Source organism: Mercenaria mercenaria, chromosome 4 (genome assembly GCF_021730395.1).
Source record: "Mercenaria mercenaria strain notata chromosome 4, MADL_Memer_1, whole genome shotgun sequence".
Taxonomy (NCBI): Eukaryota; Metazoa; Mollusca; class Bivalvia; order Venerida; family Veneridae; genus Mercenaria; species Mercenaria mercenaria.
Genome location: NC_069364.1, coordinates 69,249,609 through 69,272,029, shown reverse-complemented (window position 1 = coordinate 69,272,029; position 22,421 = coordinate 69,249,609). Strand labels below are relative to the sequence as shown.

The following is a 22,421-nucleotide window of genomic DNA, read 5'->3' as shown; positions in this document are numbered from 1 at the left end:
CAATGCGTCACGTCTGCTTCAAGAAATGGCGGGAAAATGTACAACGACAAAGGGTTTGGCAACGCTAAGGAAACTTGCTTTGTACATGTATACAGTATATGAACGGTATGTTGTATTTTTATGAAATAATACAAAAACAAAAACAAAGGAAAAGGGTGCGAAAAAGATTGTTCATAAAATCCAAGTTATGTCATATTTTTGTGTCTGCGTAGACATTTATTTTCATGTACAATTTGTCGGCAAATAGGTCGTTCTGTGTAACATTTTAACATGTCTTTATTTTATTGCTAATTATATTTTACCCAAAATTTCTCCGAAATACTCGTCAGTTTTCACTCGAAGGCACTTGAAGATACGCTCACACTCCAAACTGCCTCGGAGTGACTTTTTTTGTAGAGTGACTCCAAAATTTACTCTAAGTCACGTCATAGACACTGACTCCAGGCTTTGAGGATTTTGTACATTACTCCAGAACCGTACTGTATTATTTAAGTACATATGACAGAATAACGGTCCATATATTTATATGTATAATTTCCACTGTTCAATTTGGCTTGTTGATGATAAAAATTTGAAATCATTACACTAACCCCGCCCCCCCCCCCCCCCCACACACACACACTCCACCCCTACCCCCCAAAAACACTGTTGTACTGTTGTATTGTAAAAAGATGAAATTTGAACCTTTTTTTTCACAGACTTACAACCTAAAATCTTTTGCCTGTAGGGAATTTTCCAGAAGACTGATGATTGTAATGTATGGACATGTCAGCAAAATTTGAAAAGCAAATAATTAATATGTGTAGCAAACAAACTTTCAAAACATACAAGAGCATGCAAAGTACTTGCTTTTTTTCAGCTGTAAAATTTCATAATAAAATTCTTGTAAATATTTTCTTTGTAATCACTAGTTTTCCTTATCGAAACAGGCACTTGGTAAGATTTTATGGGATTTCTTTTATATGTTCTGTAGGAAACATACACCCTTTCAATGTTTTCATTCCAGTCCAGCAAAGCAAGAAATATACACATTTGATCTGTTGTTTATTTTCCAAAAGCTACTCGTTTGTCAACATACTGCAACAGACTATTGTTAAAAGGTTCAACATTATATGTGTCCATGCGGTACTTCAATATCTCGGCTTCTTTGTTGACTTAAGTGATTTTAAACAATAAGTTAAAATAACAACTTTTTTTTAGTTCTGCATCTGGATGTCTTACAGCGACCTTCATGGTCATTTTGATGATGTTCAATGGAGGTTAAAATATTTGATTATATTTTTTCTGCACTGTTTTGTCTGTTAATGTTTCATTCAATTCAATAAATGTGTGTGCTAAAGCTACACCATTGTCATATCATTCCTTATGCCAAAATGTTCTATGATTTTTCCTTGATCACTTGTAATCTGTTTTGCCGTCTTTGCGATAGATTTTGACACATACCGTGTGACAAGTGCATTCTGGATGGATATTCTTTCTTCCCTGACAAATCTAGATATTTGACTGTTATTGTCACTTGTAGGTTATTCCACTGGACAAGACTGGTTATCAAGTTACTCGTAAATCGGTTTCATACCGATCAACACTTCTTTTGGAGAACCCACGTCATCTGTCTTTTATGATACAGTTTCAATGCCTAACACTTCCATACCATTTTGCCATTTTGACGGACAACATTATATACTGCATTCGTCCGCTAACAGTGACGTGCATCAGTATCTTGATGTCTATTGCATGCACATCATTAGACAATGATACCACTGACAAGGCTATGTCTGCCTTAGTACCTTTTCCTTTCGTTCTGTTATCAACTATAACATGGCCTTTTTTTCTTGTAGTTGTTTCAGATATTGTTCTTCCATTTGACCAATGTTGGAAGAACATACTTGTCTTTCCTGATTGGGAAGAATATCTGAAGAAAAGTAGCAATGTGCAAATATAACATTTGTTAAGAATTTTCCACCTAATGTATGAGAAGCATAGTCACACTTCATTAAAACAGAAGCAGCATAGTGGATAATTCTGAAAATATTTTGTACACTTTCAGTGCTTGACGGGTTTGTCAACAAAATGGATTGTGCCTATGAACTTCATCCTGTGATTTTCCCTTAATAATATACTGGTATTCATCGTAAATAAGGTTATGTGTTTGTATCATCAGAAATATTGATATTAAAGAAAGCAATCCAGGATCATTTTCAGTAACTGAAATGTTTAGACTGAATTGAGTTTTCCTTCTTCAAGACACATATTTAATTTGTCTACCATTTTAAGTAGTTGAATTTTTTTTTCAATTTAACTTTTATAATGGTAACAGTCTGCCTCTAAGAAGAGGTGTGGTTTATTTTTGCTTACGGTTAGTTAATTTCCTTGCTTCTTTTATATCAGATGGATATTGCTTCAATAGTTTTTTCCTTAACTCTTCACGAATTTCTTGAGTGGAGGCTGACTAGTTTTGTTATCCATATTTCAGTATTGTAAAAATTCTATACAATTAAATAAATTAATAAAACCCGAAAAAAAAACAACACTACGACTGTGAAACACAGTGTCAAGACATGAAACGAAAATTTGGAGAATATTCTTTTTGTGCGTCCATCACCGAATTATCAAAAAAGTCCAGATAATAGGCATACTTCAGTAAATTAATACTTACGTACTGCATGTACTAGTTCTATAATAAGTTTTAATTTTAATAATGCACGTCATAAGTGTAATTCATTTCCTGAGTATAATGTCATTTCATAAACACAGAGGTGTTAAAAAGCGGGTATTACTAAATAAATACGAAACAGAAGAGGTGAGTGTGAATCTCGTTACATCTTTTGGTGCAATATCTTTCACTGCAGCATTCATATTGATAAACAAAGCAATGTACTAGTTCTGTTTACAATTTTCTGCTTTCCGAGGTTATGAAATTTAAGCCCCTCCCGGGAAATTCAAATTTTTTACCAAAGCGGTTTAATAAAATTGGTAAGAATATTTTGAAAAGAAAATGAATGCACCAAAAGAAATACTACATATCAAAATATATATGCTGGATATTTAAAGGATAATTACGTTTTATTTTAGTATAAGCACACGACGGTATCTCATCTTCTGGTAGTAAACTCAGTTTTATATGATATGTTGGTTTTCCGCTCAACATTTAATATCGTAACACGTTGTTTCATTATACTTGTGTTAGAAAACGGTCCTCCTACTGTGAGTATGACAATGTCGTTTCAGACATCAAATAATATACCAGTATTGACGTTTCTCTATGTATTGTTCGTTATCCATCATTGTTGGTATTGTCTTAAATATTGAATTACCAATATCAATAAAATTCTTTCTGATATACATGTATTTGGTGGACATAAATACTCAATTCAGATAACGAAGAGCAATAGTTTGTGTATAAACCGGTTAACTTTTATATGGTATTTTAAAGGAAAAGTGTACGTCATTTTGTAATGATAGTCTCCTTCACTCCTATCCGTTCGCGATCGAAGGGTGTTCAACATAAAAATATACATTTACTAAACGGTAAACCTCTGTTTCATTATGTCGTATTAGAAGCATTAAAAGTATCTTCCTTGAATGAAGTATGGGTTTCAACAGACAGCGAACATTATGCATCATTGGCTCCTCCAGGCGTGAAAGTACACAAACGATCAGAAGTATCGGCTACAGACCAATCAACGACGGCCGACGTTCTTATGGAATTTGTCAAAACTCGCTCGGATATTGCTAGAGTTGTTGTGTTACAAGCAACCTCGCCGACAACAACATACCAAGATATAGAAAAAGCGCTGCAACATAGCGCGTCTAATAAAGGTTGCGTCAGTGTGCAACCAGCGCATGTTTATCTCTATCAGGGCAACGTACCATTGTGGACAACGAGAGTGCCACGCCAAGACTCGAAGATATTTGCCGAAGATGGTAGTATATATGTGATTCATGTAGCTGATTTTATCAAAACAAAATCAATCCCAACGTTTCCGTGTCGTACCATGGTGGTTCCACATGCCGTGTGTGATATTGATACAGAACAAGATTTTGCACGTGCCTCCGCATTGCTTTATCGCTCAAGTACTACCGTAATAGACATTGGCGGAACTTACGTTCGTTTAAAATACAAAAACCGTGTCGAGCAATGGTGCACTAGAACTTTATGTGGTTCAAAAGACCAACTTAAAGAGTTCATTTTAGACCAGATAAAACAAATAGATGACTACGAAATATTTATTAGTGCTGCTGGAATTATTACAGAGAAACAAGGCTACTATGTTGTTTCAGATGCATCAGAATTAATGCCTTTCTGGAAGGGAACTATTTTCCCAAAGTATGTTGATGGAAAACTCATTAAAATGCAAAACGATGGCGATTGTGCAGTGATGGAATTGGTTCGAAAGAATAAATTACAGCAAAAGAATATAATGTTGTTAGTGTTTGGTACTGGGATTGCAACTGGTTTATATATTAACGGAAATGTTGTGAAAAACGCTGAGATAGGTCGGTTATTTGAACCGGAGTTTTCAGTTAACTTTGAAACATCGGATACACTTAAGTTAGTTAGAAAACTTACCAAAATTAAAAGCATGTTATCATTAGATGACCTGTATGTGAGTGGATTTATCCTTAAGCATAAGCACCACATAGACATTTTAGAGCAATATGGTATCAAACCCATTGATTCATATCTAAATATGTGTGGCGCATTGCATATCAACGCGAAAGAGCAATTTCAACAAAAGAAAACAAAAATTATTGCTGAAATTGGATATAATCATCAGGGAGATGTGAACATTGCCAAAGAGCTTATCCGTAGATGTAAAGACACCGGGGTAGATTTGGTAAAACTACAGAAACAAGATCTTGGTCCGGACGGACGTTTTACACAAGAGGTCTTACATAGCCCCTATGTAACAAAGAATTCATTTGGTGAAACATATGGGAATCATCGGAAAGCTTTGGAATTATGCGAGAGGGATTTTAAAGCCCTGCAAAGTTATGCAAAAGCAATTGGTATTGAATTCATAGCCAGTGGTCACGATAAGCCATCTTTTGATTTTTTAGAAACACTTGACATACCGTTTTACAAAATAGGCTCCGGAGATATTGGCAATCTCGAATTAATCGAATATGTTGCGAAAAAGCGGAAACCAGTGATACTTTCTACCGGCATGTCGGATTTGTGGACGGTAGAAAAAAGTGTACGCGCAGTTTTAAAACATAATCATGATTTAACATTATTGCACTGTACATCTAGTTATCCAGTACCAGACAATGAGGTCCAATTAAATGTCATTCGTACGTACCAAATGATGTTTCCAAATATTAAAATAGGGTTTTCAGGTCACGATCAAGGAACACCATTGACACTTGCAGCTGTCGCATTGGGATGTGAAGTTGTTGAAAAACACGTAACATTAGATAAACAAATGAAAGGTTCTGACCACATTGCATCTTTAGATATGAACGAATTAGCAATGCTCGTTAGAGATGTACGTCGCATTGATTCAGCAATGGGAACCGGGATCAAGTGCATTCAGCCTTCCGAGAATGTATGCATAAACAAACTCGGAAAACGCCTAGTGTATACATCTTCATTTGAAAAGGGTTCTGTAATTACACCCAAAAATGTAGTGGCAAAGATTAATTCTAAAACTGCTGATGACGTACCAATAATTGACACAGAATGGGATTTTAGAAAACTACAATTCGCTGTGGTGAAAAATGAAAATATGAAAATCAACCATTTCAAAACTGTGTCGGAAAAATCTGACAGTAGCGGAGAAATAAAGACAGGGAATTCAACTCGTGATTTAGTATTTCTGACATGCACGCGCGCAGATTTTTCAAAAATGTCACCATTGATTCACGAAGCACTAAAAGCAGACATTCCAGTTACAATTTGGGTTTCTGGAATGCATTTAGAAGAGGAATTTGGTTCAACATATATGGAAATAGTAAAAATCTTTTCATCTACGCATGCGAAAATTGTGTTTAGACCGAACAAATCAAAATCGATGAGTCAAAGATTTATTAACACTGCCAATGAATTTAAGCGCTGGCTACACCCTTCAGTCGAAATGGTATTTGTACATGGAGATCGAATTGAAAGTCTTGCCTGTACTGCCGTTGCAGTGCTTGAAAACATAAAAGTATGTCATATTGAAGGGGGTGAGTTAAGCGGTACTATTGATGAATCTCTACGTCATGCAATAACAAAGTTGGCGCACATACACTTGGTTTCGAATGAATGTTCACGTCTTCGATTGTTACAGCTGGGAGAAGATGAGGCGCGCATACGCGTGGTCGGATCTCCAGAAGTTGATGCCTGGTTAGATAACAATGTTTCATTTTCAGACGTTAAGAAACGTTACGACATTGTTTTTGAAGAACATGATTTCATGGTTTTACTTTATCATCCTGTCACTATCAGTTTTGATCCACATGAAATCAAACACGTTGTCCAGTGTTGCATTGCGTCAGAAAGTAATTTCGTTGTTATCAAATGCAATAATGATACTAATTATGAAACAATATTGAAAGAATACACGAAATTCAAACACAATCCTCATTTCAAATATTTACCTTCTTTAAGATTTGAACATTTTGTGTCATTGATAAAACACTCAAATGGACTCATCGGAAATTCCAGCGTTGGTGTTCGAGAAACGCCCGTATTAGGTATCCCTTCGTTAAACATTGGAAACCGGCAACGAAACCGTTCAACTGAAGCTCGATCTATTATTCATATTCCTGATCATAGAGAAATGTCAGCCGCCACATTGAAATTAATGAAAAATATTCCGCGTGTAGAACCTGTGACGGAATTTGGTTCAAGTGGTTGTGCAACTCGTTTAGGTGAATTCATTCGTGAATGTGATTTAAGGGAAATAAATACACAAAAGTATTTTGTAGATATTTAATTATCGTAGCTCATTAAAACGACATGATTAAATATTTAATATATTCAAGATGTCCATTCTTTTACTGTTTGGCAATCATAAGATATAACACCTTGTATAGCTGTTAAAGAAACAGAATGAAATACCATTTTATAGTAGGACTAGATGTCTTTTATTAATAAGATCGGTGCTAGAAATATTTGCGTTCAAAAACAATTTTAACATTTTTAAATGATTGGAACGTTCCATGTTTAGAGAAATTATACATCTGTGTCTTTGCTGTACGTTTTATACAAATATAATTGCGAAATTTAGAAATTATATCCTGACTAAATAGTAATGATAATAAGGAGGTCTTTGTGGTGTGAAGTATATATCTCGAAATATTTGTTTTGAAGAATAAATATCAAAATAATTGACAAAACGTCATTTGATGGTTGGTAATGTCTATGACCATTGTTTTTATGTCTGTATACTTGAATGCCAGGATGTTGTTTCGCGTATGACCAACCGTACGTCGTCTCGCCAATAACGCGGCGTGATTCATTGACACGTCATTGATGCCTTCATTCGCCATACCTGCTGAATGTGGGCATAACAAAGAACCCCATTAAATGCTCATCCAGAATATTGTCTACAAAGTAAACACACTATGCTTGTACAAGTACCAAAGTATCGTCGTGTCGGACATTTGGTCTAATAAATGACGGAACTTGTGAAATACTAGTAATTTATCGTGATATGGACTGTTTTATTGTTTGTCCCATTGCAGGTAATCTCGTTTCGTATTTGATATCAATTAGCTATAATACATTATTTTCCAAAATAAACACAATATTACAGGATATTATTATATTGCAAATACTCTTAAATATGTAAGAACCTTCAAATTAAATCAAAATAAAGATTATTTAACTACAGTCAAATCTCGATATCTCGACTGCGGTTATTTCGATATTTCAAGTGGATTTTCCCTTTCCCGAATTTTTTCCTTCTTATTTTTTATAAATCAACTACGGATATCTCGAATTTTTTATTTCGATTTTTTCGCTATTTCAACTAAATTTTCAGTCCCCATCTTTGAAATTTACTCTGTTTGGACATCGTTATCTCGAGTGGACATTAATCGTTCGCCAAACGAGGTGGAAAAAACTGCACGACTTGTATTCGCTCAATTGTCGTCTGCCGCCGGAGGTGCGAAAAACAACACGCTCGGTTGTTCACTCAATGATCCTGATTACAACCAAAACACAATTAACCGGCTCTAATGTGTAATTAATTGTTTATTTGTAACGTAAGCTGTGTAACACGCGGATTGAGTAATTTGTATTGAATTGTGTCAAAATTTAGTGAGTTTAGTTGCATTTATAAACACCAAGAATTGAAGATTCTGTCCAGTTAACAACTGTCTCCGTTACTGACGCTTCAGATATTCTTCACTAACAATCACAAAAACAATTAGATCTACCTTTCAATATTGTCAAACTGCTGAGTCATGTCGGAGGGCGGGAGTGAAGAATTTGCCCAAGCACCAGTCAGAAGACTAGCAAAAATCCCAGAAGTTGAGACAGCACTGTTCAAATGTTTTAACAGTGCAAGGTCACAAAACATTAGCGTCAATATACAGTTTTTTTCTAAAAAAACGTATATTTATCATCACAAAACTTCATTACCCCACCTACCGACCTAAATTGACCTTACTTCGGTTATCTCGATTTTTCGATATCTCGACTTTTTTCCCTTGGTCCCGACGAAGACATCGTTATTTGACTGTACATATATACAACAATCTACTGTCGTTGTATCATTTGAACTACTAAGGTATGGTAATTTAGCACAAATGTACTCTAAAATGTCAATTAAATAGAAATAGTATGCGAATATGTACAAACGTACTTTAGAAAGTCAATTCAATAATAATTCTTTGTGTATATGCAGAGGAAATTGTTTTATAAATAAATTGGGATCAATTTTACTTTTTATGTTTTACTTCTTTGATTGTATTTAAAGAATAAATTGTATCGGTAGTAACCATTCTTTGTTATGTTTTCCTATCTTCAACTATAGCTATATTTTATTCTAAGCGATAGACGTAAATAAAGATAGTCAACAAAATTTCAGAAAACTTCAGATTGGACCAACATCAGCCTGCATACACAAGCACTGACATAGTTTCTGGTCCACATTTTACATTACAGAAAAAAGATAAAGTGTAAAGTTTCTTTTAAAAAATGGATTTATGAATATATTGAACATGACATTGTATCAACAAAAATATTCATTTAACTTCTATGTTTCTATGCAACATTTCTGTTTGTAGAAACAAATGATACGGAATAAGTTTATAGCAAGATCTGTAATCGTAAACAAGCCAAATTGTAGCAGACTCCTTTTGATTGCATACTTTTGTTAATGAGACATTTATTTTTTTCGCATTTAACTGCTTTAGCCCAGCAAGTTTTTATTGAATTAAAAGAACGATTAAATCCCAGCTAATGTTTACATTTCTAAGAACTTATAAAAGGTCCAAAGTCACAGTGTGAACATGGATTTTTCGCTCTCGGAAAAAAACTAAAATAAAATGAATTTCCAATGGATTAGAGTAGAAATTTTTGGATATATGTGTTGTGGAATGTTGTTTACTAATGCCAGATAAGACAGAAACACCAAATTCTCAAACAGGGACAAAGAAAAAAACGAAAAAATAAACGGTCAGCTACCTCGCCATTATTACCTGAGAATTTAGTGATCACAAATCATGACGGTGGTGATAAAAGCGGACAGAAACAAGGACAATCGAAAAAGCGTAAACAAAATAGTAGTGGACAATACACAGGTAAACATTCTGTAAGTGATAATCGAGAACAAAATTTACAATTTTGCTATCAAAATATGGCGTTTCAACAGCAGCCCCAATTTGGTATGCAGTCACCATATACATAGCATACAGTTCAAAGCCCGCCACCGCAATCGTAGTTCAACAGCCAATTTATGCAGCCATCATCTATACCCCAACCCTGGGCCACAGAACTTCTTGAAGAGATGAAGGACATAAAACAAAAACTAAAGGTCATGGAAAAAATTGAGCAAACTGTTAACAGCATTAATGCCAAAGTGTCCGACCTGGATTCAAAAAGGCATTCTCTAGATACAAGAGTTACTGAAACAGAAAGAGCATGCGAAAGCAATAACAAAAACAATGAGCAAAACAAAACAGAACTTAAACATGCAAAAGATGAAATTAAGCAACTGAAAAAAACTTGTAAGTCCCTAGAAACGGACTCCAAATTAGTCTCGGAAACAAACAAAAATCTCGAAGAAAAAGTATTAGACCTTGAATCAAGGTCGATGAGAGACAATTTGATGTTTTATGGGATAGATGAGAAGGAGAAAGATGAAGACTGTATAATGCTAGTAAAAATGTAATGAGAAATAACCTTAATATGAATGAGGACGACTCAGCCAAAGTCTAATCGATCGCGCCCACAGGGTTGGAAATTTTGATAAATCAAAACAACCTCGACCAATCGTCGCAAAGTTTCATTACCCTGCAGAAAGGGAACACGTGAGAAAAGCTTCGTTTGGGTTCACGGATCAGCTGAGTACGGCAAAAATAGTAGGAATCGGCGTACAGCTTCCAAGGGAGATAAGAGAGGCTAGGAAACTTCTATATCCAGCGATGAAAGCCGCCAAAGGGAAAGGGAAAAATGTGAAATTCGTCGGCAGTAAACTTTTTATTGACGGGAAGGAGTTCAGCGAAAGTGAAAATCCAACAATGGAACATTAAAGGTGTCAGGATACAACCCTTAACATATTATTATGGAACATAAATGGTTTGAAACGGAAAATTGTAGACCAAGATTTCATTGACTATGTATCAGATTACGATTTAATATTTTTAAGTGAAACGTGGTTACCTAATGTTGAGAATTTTAACTTTGAAATAGACGGTTTTTGTAGTGACCACATCCCTGGAAACAAAATCATACAATATCAGGAAAGGACGTTACAGTGGGGGTATATCATTTTATTACAAAACATGCTTAGAAATCACATTAAGATTGTAGAAAAGAAACAGACTGGTTTTATATGGATTAAAGTTGATGCTGAATTGTTTCCCTTTGACCAAGATGTGTATATTTGTCATATGTATGTACCTCCAATCTATTCAAAAATTCTTAATTCTACGGATTTTGATTTTTTTGAACAATTAGAAACAGATGCTGTAAAGTATTTATTTCGGGCGATCTGAACAGTCGTACTGCAAACTTTGACGATTTTTTAGTATTTGATAAATATTTAGATAGAAATCAGCCTATGATTAATACAGGTGATATACCTGCACGCACAAATAAAGATCACGTGATCGACTTTTACGGGCGACGTCTGCTAAATACCTGCCAGTCGACTGGCCTATTGATAGCGAATGGCCGCTTAGGTGCGGATAATAATGTGGGTAAATTCACTTTCTGTTCAAACAGGAGACAAGTACAGTTAACTATTTGCTGTTAGATTTATATATCGCATTTTTCTGTTCAAGAATTTAATGAACATTCTGATCACGCTCCACTTTATTTTAGTCTGAGTTTAAGGAATAAAACACGTGATGATGATACAATAAATGGAAGTCAAAATCAGGGTATTACACGTAAACTTAGTTGGGATGAAGACAAAATTCCCCAATTCAGGGCCTGCCTCATGAATAATAATGAAGTTCTCGGACAATTGACCAATGATATTAAGCTACCCACTCAACCGATAGACCACGTGGTACAACAATTCACACAATTGTTATTGAATAATGCGGATAAAGTATTTGGTAAATCATACAAAAGTAAAAACTCGACGCATCGCAAAAATAATAAATGGTTTGATAAAGATTGTTTTGAAGCTAGGAAAGCTTTTAAAATTGCAGGTAATGCTTTTAATCGGCAGAAAAACGCTGAAAAAAGAGAGGCTTTTGTAAACTCGCGAACTTGTTACAATAAGATAAAAAAATAATGCAAAAAGAAAATTCAAAATTAATGAGGGTAGGAGAATCTAAAAAAAAACAGCCTAGAAAGTTTTGGAAAAATATAAAAAAGCGCAAATAAATCAAATTCAGTTAAGCCAGAAACATTGACATTAGATGGTCTGTTTGAAAATTTTAAGAATTTATTTGGCGAAGATATTCCGGGAGACGAAAACGCCGAACCTGACTTAGAACAAAACGTGTTAATCGATCATGAATTAAACGGTGAAATTGCGGAATCAGACCTCCGCAGTGCAGTGTTCACACAAAATAACAATAAATCTGCCGGCCCTGATAACCTCATAGCAGAATTTTTTAAAGCATCGTATGATATTCTATCACCATTTTTATTAAACCTTTATAATAGATTATTTACAAAAGGGGAATATCCAGAGTCATGCGGTAGAGGCATCATAACACCAGTGTTTAAAAAGGACCCAAAAAATTATCGTGGGATAACGCTTATTAATGTCATGGCGAAAAAAATACTCATAAATTCTACTAAACAGATTGACCAAGTGGACCGAAAAGTATGAAAAAAAATCTCAAAAAATCAATTTAGATTTCAGAAAGGGAAGTCAGTGGTAGACTATATTTTTCTATAATAATTCCACTCAATAGTTTCAAAGGTTTTAGACAGTGGGGATAAACTTTACTGCATTTTTATCGACTACGAAAAGTGCTTCGTCAAGATAGATCGATCATTTTGTGGCAAAAATTATTAATGGAAGATGTAAACAGTCAATTCGTCAAAGCTGTCCGGTCAATGTATTTTTCAGTGAAATCATGTGTAAGATATAATTCCACTTATTCAGAATTGTTCGATTCCCGATTAGGCTTAAAACAAGGAGACCCGAGTTCCCTTCTGCTCTTTATGCTTTTCGCGAACGATATTATCGATAATATTAACACGAATCTTGACAATATATTTACCATTGATGAACTAAAATTGTTCTTAATATTATTTGCAGACGATCAAGTCCTTTTCGCGAAATCTCCGGATACACTACAATCAATGCTTAATGACGTAGAAATCTACTGTACACGTTGGGGATTGAAAATTGATACTTCAAAAACGAAAGCAATGGTTTTGGAAAGTAGTCGACATCTCACTCAATATGAATTTTATATTTATAATTGTAAAAAAGATATTGTTGAGACATTTAAATATCTTTGACTCACGCTTTTCAAAAACGGTAATTGGTATAGAAGTCAAAAAAGAATTGCGCAGCACGCTTCCTTTGCTTTACATAATCTTTTTTCAATATTCAATAATATAGAACTGCCGATTTTTCAGAAATGTAAATTATTGGATTTACTTGTGGGATCAATACTTAATTTCAGTTCTGAAGTATGGGGCAGTCACGAAGCCACCGATATCGAACTCATTCATACAAAGTTTTTACGACGAGTTTTAGGAGTTAAAAATCGACAAATCTAGCAGCTTTATATGGAGAATTGGGACGTTTTCCCCTTTTTGTATATCGTAAAATAACATTAATCAAATACTGGGTAAAGATATTAAAACAAGAAGAATCATCATTAATTAAAAAAATATATCAACTTTTAAAAGTAGATGCTGATTCTAATAGAACTTATAGCGGTAAAAATTAGGAGTCTCAAATCAAAAGTATTTTATCAGACCATGGATCTTTGTATGTCTGGCAAGAACAAGCTTCTATGGATATCCCTTTAAACGCAATTAAACAAAGAATCATTGATACTTATCTTCAGAAGTGGTTTTCAGATATATGTAACTCTAATCGACTACAGTCTTATTGCATTTTTAAACATAATTTTGACTTTGAAAAGTATTTACAAATAATCCAAGAGAATAAGTATAGAATTGCATTATCTCGCTTTTGTGTTTCTTCTCATAGTTTGTTTATTGAAACAGGAAGGTATAATAATACTCCTCGAGAACAAAGACTTTGTAAATCATGCAACTTACTACAAGTGGAAAATGAGTACCATTTTTTATTGGTTTGTCCCCATTATCGTGATTTAAGAACAAAGTTTTTTAAACCTTATTACTGTCACTGGCCCACATTGAATAAATTTGAATCTATGATGTCTGCAAAATCAAAAAAAGTTATTTGCGACCTGGCTAAATTCATATATTTTGCACACAAACTTCGAATTTCTTAGGGATTTCCAAGATAGTAATAATTCTGATATAGATATTGTTGTCTTGTCAAACAATGAAACATATTGCTATTGTATTACTGGTAATGTTTCACTGAATAAATCTCTCCTGAAAATTCTTTTAGTACCATCTAGCTCCAGATTTTGGTAGATCTATGTTTACACTGTACATATTTTTGTATAGGCTATAAACATTGTAATGAATGTTTTATGCTTGAATAAATTATTCGTATTCGTATATAAAAACGTTAAGCATAACTGTTTAAGATTAATTATCCCATATACATCTGAAAATGTTACATTTTATATTATATGCTATTTTTATACATTCTGTAGAAATGTGAAAGGATAATAACTGTCCGTTTATCTAAAATGGTTGGATTAAAATTGCTGCATGTTGAAACAGTTTCTGATAAATTTTTGTATTTCAGTTCATTCTTATTTCGCTGTCATTGTTAAATTTCAACCAAATGGTGGTCGAACGTTTTTGATATCCATATCAGTTATCCTTACAGCGGAGTATCGAGAATGACCTTTAATATAAAACTTCACGAGCTTTATTCATTTTAACAACTGAGATGAACAAGTCAGAAGTTTTTTCTTTTTTTTGCCACGCCGGGATAAGTCAAATTTAGCCTATACATATAAAGGCGCTTCGAAAACTGTTTTAAATTGTTGCATTTACTAAGTTGCATTGAATTTAGAATGACTTCATTTCATATAAGTCCTAGGAGTGTTAGTGTTTTTTTCCCCTGTAAATCTGTATGGAAAGATTGCATTTGTCATGACAAAAAAAAACCATTGCCATGACAAAATTATTGTGACATGAAAAGAAATTTTATCATTTTGCCTTGATATTTTTTTCTAATGTTCTAGAAAGCATGATTTCTCTATTTCTGGACATATGTAGGTAGAACATTTTATAACTTTATCTCAATTTTTTTAATTTTGTGATGGCACAGAACTGACATGGCAGGTCCATGAAACAACCTGCCGTTGCAAGTCCATGGAAAATATGTACAAAGTATGCGGGTTACTGGTACCATTTATGTGAAAATAACACTTTTTGAATATGGAAAATTTTCCTTTAAGGACGGATTACATGAAGTCTAATATAATGAGTCATATAAGGAGGTGACAATTATATTTTTGGCTAAGTTTTATTGCTTATTGTATTGAGAACATATCTAGACCATTTTCATTGAGAATTTCCTGGAATTAGTTTTGTTCTTTGAGAAAATGTCTACATACACGTAACTGCTAAACGGCTATTTTCATGGGGGCAATTTTAGAGGGTGATATTTTTTAGAACAGATTTTTTCTTATATGTAACATAACATATCAATAGTTTTCTATTTTTTTTTATAAGAGGACATGTCATACTAAATGACTATATAACTTTATATGTTTATTTTTATATCATTGAAATGCTCAAAAGCGCTGAAAAATAGGTCTGAATATTTTATTGTTTATATGAAATAAAGAAGAAACTCAATTGGTAGAAAGTAATCTGGACAAGGAAAAATGGTCCTTGATTTGTCAAGGATTACATTATTTGATTTCACGTGCGTCCTTTCATGTGATATGTGTATGGATAATATGCGTTGTTGAAATATTCATGTCATTTGATTTTCTCCCATCGTCACCCATCGATCATTCTCTCTTGGTTGTTTAAAATTATCCCAATATTTTTTCTTAAGATTTGGAGGGACGGACGACATACGGCGGATTTCCCCTTGATTTTCACCGTGTATATCCAGTAACACAAGCATGCGCAAATACAGATGATTCGCGCAAAATATGACATTAGAATGCGCAATTTAATGGCGGAAATCGCCGCTGAAGGATCACACGGTGTATAAACTGGCCAACATCATTTGTGCTAAACGGATTGGAAACAATTAAATACGTACATACGGCGGAAAAGACATTTTGCTATAATCCGAAATAAGTAGATTCCCTACGAAATCATTGGTTTTTTAAGATCATGCGTGAGAAACCGTTTAGAATGCAGATTTAGTACTTCGTTGGTGCATGGACGAGAAGCGTTACACCAAAAACGTGATTTTTGAGTATCAAACCATTGAATCTTTACAGAATATGTGCATTAAAAATAGGCAATATTGTGATTTGAACCTGCGTTAATCTTATGTTTGAGGTATTCGTATAAAGTAAGATTGCTATATCTAACATACCATTTTGAACCAAGTAACCGATTTCTCGCAAAAAGGCAGCTGCTATCGTCGTTTACGGTAACATTATATGACAACTTGAAGGATGTTTACTAGGACAGATTGTGAGCCAGGGTTGCCTTTCATGGAGAGTCCTAGGTCTGAAAACAGTTTTAGACCAAAACTTTGACAATTTTGTGTTTCAAAGAAAGTCATAAAAAACAGTCCTAAATTTGTAGTCCTAAGTATATGACTAAAACAATCGTATGTCCAAAACATTTCATTGAGCAGTTTTAAGATAGTCCTAGGGTTGTTTTAAGGTAAACACACTCCAGAATCAAAAATGACCACATTCATTTGTTTAAGAAATATCTAGATTGCCTTTCACTAAAGATCTCTCAGTAAAATCTCAACTTGCACGCTGAGAATTTTCTCAGTTTCTTAAGAAAATGGTTGGGCTGTCTCAAAGTTATTCTCAAAGGAACAGAATGGCGATTGTCTGACAGTACAATATATGCCACAGTATTACAGTTCGCAAGCAAGACATGGGTGATGGCACACTTTAGAGAAGTCAGTAGTTATCTTAATTTCAAGGGAAGTAATCAAAATAAACTAATAAAATAAACTAAAATTGCTAGGGACACTGAACAACTACAGTAGACGTTTTACTATCCTGCGTTATATAATATGTCACACTTCCCAGGTATAACAATTTCGCCCTCGAATTTCTAATGGGACATAGTTAGTAATCAATACAGTTGTGGTCTCACATTGGGCGCCAAATGTTATAGAGTGAGTAAAATGTGCAGTCAGTCTGGGGACCAAACTCGGTACCCCTTACTTTCATGGTGAGCAACTCTACAAACTGAGTACAGACTGCCTATACAAATCTCCTTTTCTGTCTCAACCACTTCGGCAGCCTTACAGTTGATCTTATGCTTCAAGCGAGGAGGTCATGGGTTTGGTCCCTGTTACACCAAAGACCTCAAAAATGGGAATAGTAGCTTTCTTGATTGGTGCTCAGCATTAAGAGGATAGTCCTACAACCGGTCAGCAAGGTGTCGGAATAGTGTGATTGGTTGGGGGTATCATGTCACTTGTCTATTATAGCGTGATGTTCTAATGAGGCATCATTATAAAGTCTGGCATTGCGCTCACTACGGCCTTTATATGATTGAGAAATATTTGGAAAATACACTACACCCGAACTTATTGGCAGTTAATTGCAAAATTTTAAATACAACATGTTATATACCACATAGTTATAGTACGCTATATTTTTTTAACTTCAATTTGAAAGAACAAATTGGTCCTAAGTCAAAAGTAAGGACTAAGTCTGTTACTAAAGATAGGGTTGTTTTCATCCAACCTTTGGTCCTAGGTCCTAGTGTGTGTGTGTTTGTGTTTGTGTGTGTGTGTTAGTACGTGCGTGCGTGCGTGTGCGTGTGCGTGTGTGTGGGGGATTTTATGTGAATTGCTGACTTCCTCAAATTTTCTCATCACCATCCATCTATATTTCAAGTTTGTTTTCAATTTTTCAGTTTTGAATAGAGTTGATGTTGTGCTCCGGACACAAACTGCAAAGGACAGCTTTGACATTTTACTTCATTTCGGAACAATGACTATTAAACTAGTAAGCAAGAGTATGCGCTCAGATACAATATCGCAAGAATATAAAAATAATCGTTTTGGATGTGAACGGGAAAGTAATGTAGATTGGTGTACTTCATAATTCACCTCTCCATCAACACCTTTATTCTACGCTTTACATCAACACTTTGAATAGCTCTGAAGTTATGCTCCAGACACAAAATACAAAGGACATATTTGAACTCCTCTATTGTGACATTTCTGTTCTACCAACTTAGTCCGTGCTCATCGCTTCATTGTCACCTACATATACAACAAGTTTGAAGTCATACTTAAATTGTTATTAGGTTTTGTTTACAGGTAGGCCTTGCTTTGATCTTAACCTTTCATCTATCGACTTGGTTTATAAACTCTGTACATTGTCTTATCGCCTACCTATATGCCAGTTCTGATGTACAGTCCCTGGCTCGCGGATTTTGCTTTTTCCGCGTTACCACCGGCACAAATATTTACCTTGCGTGGAAAATCGCGATGATTTTTCTCATTGAATCATTACTTAAGGCTGTGATAAATCGCGATGATTTTGTAAGACCCCGCAATCAATTATAGATAAAGTGTCCACGGTGACCCGCGATGAAAAATCTCAGCGGGTCGCGCTGAATCGCGATGGATCGCGGCGAATCACCGGCAGTCACCGCGAAATCCAGGTAAGGCTGGCTACGGAGCATATTTACACACTTATCGAATAATTTTACGAGTTTATAAAATTTTAATTTTAATCAAATACACTTAAAGTCTTGTAATATCTTAGATGCAATAATATTTAAAATGATGATTTTACATTGGTCATGAAAACGTTGACTATAATAGGAATTAAAGTAAAGCGGCACCGTTAATTCAAATTAAGTTTATTTCCTTTTAATTAGTTTGCTATTATATTTGATATATAAAAGTAGTATTTTATTTATTTTCATATAATACAGAACGGACTACGATGTTAATTAAACATATCACACATTACGGATTAATAAAATTTATTCAGTAGTTTATCTGGACGTAACATTTAATAGATTCCTATGTATACTAATTTAACCAATTTTGAATAACTGTTAATTAAATACTATATCAAGTTTAATTTGAACACAATTTAATCTTTACACTGGTAACATATATGATCCAGTTTATAAAATATATAGTGTATGAGTCATTATTGTTGATGATAATTAAAAAATACTTCAAATGTTTAACAAATATAATATAAGGAAAAATGTGCATTTCATACCACATGTAACAATTTTTTAAAACTTGATCAGATATCGGCAAAAGTTGACAATTAACCCCTTATCTATTGACACGCGTTAAAACAACATTAAAATGCCTCGTCATTGCGAAGAGTGAAAGACGTAGGTAGCCGCCGGTATAATAATGTATAATGTAACGGTATATTGACAAACTTGCAGAATTTACATTTCTTAAATATTATAAAAATATTGCTGCATTGATCTATCAACCACATATTCGGCTAAAATTTGATAATTTAACGCCTGTATGCTTACATTTTAATTTTAAAACAGTACCTGGTACATAAACAAACTTTTCGTTTTCTTACATTTTTTTTTATTATTTCAAGTACTTCATTATAAAAAGCAAAGAGTTTATGCGCCAAATTTAAGGGTTATCTTCTTAATGTTTTATTGCAATAACACTGAGAAAAGAAAAATGTTCGGCATTTTTGTATTTTACATCCCTTTAATTCAAAACTGTCTAACTTTTAAAGATTATTTAATCTTCTAATATTTATGTACTGTCTTAAAATTTAGTTAGTATTAATTTCTTAATTGTGAAATGTAAATTTTGAAATGATTTTGATTTGCTTTTGCGCAATTATTGTAAATCTAAACATTGATTTTATACATGTATCTAGCAGAATGTTGTTTTACATTCACCGATTTAATTTTAAAAATGCGTAGACTGTTCGTTTTGCAGTATAAAGCAACTGCATACATATCATTAATCTAAGAGAGGTTCTTTGATATTTATATATATTTCTTGCACAGGTGAAACTCAATAAATAAATCTGATTTCATCCTGTTGTGTTATATTTCTGTAGCTATGCATGAGTGTACGTTTATGATAAAAATAACCATTCTTCTGTAAACTTTTATATCAATCCAAGAAATCAATTACTCTGATGTGATTTTTTCATTATTATCATGATACTAGAAAAATTTAGTTTTCACTATATGTAAATATCTATCTTTTAAATAACACGGTCACATTGAAAAACAAACTTAACATAATATTATAAATAGAAACACAAAGAATGCATTCGTTACATAAAGATAATTGTTAAGAAATCTTGTTAGCAGAAAAAAAAATTATATATATTATGATAATACGTATAACTGAAATAATCAAGCAAGATATGTTTAAATGTTTTATTATTACAGATAATGAAAAGCCATTTACTTTCTTTCATTATTTTCCTCTAAATAATTCATGTTAAATGTTCTGTCACTTTACAGGTATTCTACACTGTATATTGTCACTTATAACGTCATTCCCTTACCTGTAAATCGCGGCGATCCACCGCAATTCACCGCGAACCACCGGCACTTCTCCGCGACACGCTGCGATTTGTCTTCGCAATACACCGCAATCGATTTATTGCTTTTGGTCGCGGTGGAAGCTGTAAAATATATTACGGGGATGCAGGAAAAAACGCGCATCCCTGCGGCTCATAAAAGTGGCCGCGCTTGGGTCGAATCGCGGGGAAGCGCGTACTTTGAAAAATCCGCGCGCCAGGGACTGTATATCACTCGAATGACCATTAAAGAGAATTGCTCTTATTTTTCATTTCATAGATTATTTTTAAAATTCTCATATATGATAGGAAATTTCGTGCTGAAAACAATGAACAAATAAAAACAATTTGTCACCAGGCTTGCTTTTGTGAATTACTGTTTTAAACATACCCACTGTTGCGGAAATTACAAGCACATTTTTTTCAGATTTTCATAAGTTTCTGCTGTTTTATAAATAACAGCAAAAACATGAATCAAGACAGCACATATCATAATCATATTTGTACTACTATATCATTACAATGATGGGTACAAATGAAAAAAATCTTGTTTTATAGTCATTTTGTGATTTTTGTTCAATGAAAATACTCGTAGTAAAGATTTCTTTTAATTTTGAAAAAAATAACTGTTTGATAGATATTTTTCCTGCTTTCCTTGTGTATAGATAATTGTGCTGTGAACAAAAAACTAGCTAAACAGGACAAAATGATCTTTGAACTCCATTTGTGACCCTGACATTGATGTTATGACTTGGTTCATGAATATATGATCTCATTGCCAGCTCCCTCTATGCACGGTTTAAAGTAAATATTTTGGATTGTTATTGAGTAATGTTACGGACATGAATTATGTTGGACAGACAGAAAGAGGACCAAAGCTGCGATCCGACAAAAACAACACAGTAGACCAACAATGTTTGGACAGAACCAATAATGTGTAACTGGGTCTATACTTTCTGCATGGTTTAGTGCAATACTGGTCTAACTGACATTTTTTTCTCAAAATCACATTTTTACATATTTTTCATAAACTAAGGTCAAATACATAGTGTGTGAAAAGTAAAAAATATAAATGTACCCTTTTTGCCACTTTTATCCTCAACGAACATATTGGTCTATCTTAGAATGTTGGTCTTCATAACTGCAATAAATGTCTAACTCAAGTTGGCCTTATACTTCACAGAAAAAAAAAATTGATGACATGTGTGACTTGAGTTGGACTGATAGAATTGTTTGATTTTACCAATAAGGTTTAGCTCAACTATCAAAATTTGAATGTTAGCATTAATTGGATGGAAAATGTCGTGATTGTAAGTATTGCATAGGCAAGTTGTGTAATAAGAGCAAGAAGTGCTCTAACCTTGATCATAACAGCCAAAACATCTAATACTTATACCAGGGAAATTGTCTGCCTAGTAAATCTGAAATTTCTTTCTAACTCTCTTATACAATTGCACATAAGCTGGGTCTAATAGCATAATCAAGTCAACTGCCAGTCCGTAGATTCCCTGACGCATGCAAACATGAACAAATATGATATGAGAAAAAAAGCTTGTAGTTAGACCTTTAGCCTACCAAAGCAGGAAATTCAAAGTGACCATGTTTTCAGCTGTTTTGCTTTTGTTATTATCAAATAATCTAATTAAAACACTACGTACAGTTTGTTTGGTGCTGTTTGTAGTAAATAACTGGGTATGATTAACTTAAAATGGATTTAATTGAGAATGTAGTGATGAATAAAATATTTTTGTTACATTGTGGTGCTCAAAATATTTTCCTGGTATGGACATTTGACTTATGATATCGGTCTTAATAAAATCAAAATTATTTTGATTGGTTGCAATATTTACTTTTTAAGTATCAAGACTTTTGAGAAACACATTATTGCTTTGTTTCGCGTTTTAATCTTATCATTTACCAGGATATATTGACGTGCATGTACCTCCGTAGACACCCATGTATAATGCAGTTTCTGTTGTACTTTTACTTATGCTTAAACAATACGCCATGTCTGGGTTATA

At 33.8% G+C, this 22,421-nt stretch overlaps 1 protein-coding gene across 1 annotated transcript; it reads left to right on the top strand.

Annotated features, from left to right (window-relative positions):
- The first annotated feature begins 3,406 nt into the window (after positions 1-3,406).
- Positions 3,407-8,862, top strand: LOC123551991 (uncharacterized). The gene has a single exon (XM_045341332.2). The coding sequence runs from the start codon at positions 3,456-3,458 to the stop codon at positions 6,918-6,920; it is 3,465 nt and encodes a 1,154-aa protein (XP_045197267.2). The 5' UTR covers positions 3,407-3,455; the 3' UTR covers positions 6,921-8,862.
- Positions 8,863-22,421: the final 13,559 nt, after the last annotated feature.

Excerpts from the sequence above, each read along its gene's own strand:
- LOC123551991 (XM_045341332.2), top strand. The coding sequence starts at position 3,456 with ATGATAGTCTCCTTCACTCCTATCCGTTCGCGATCGAAGGGTGTTCAA.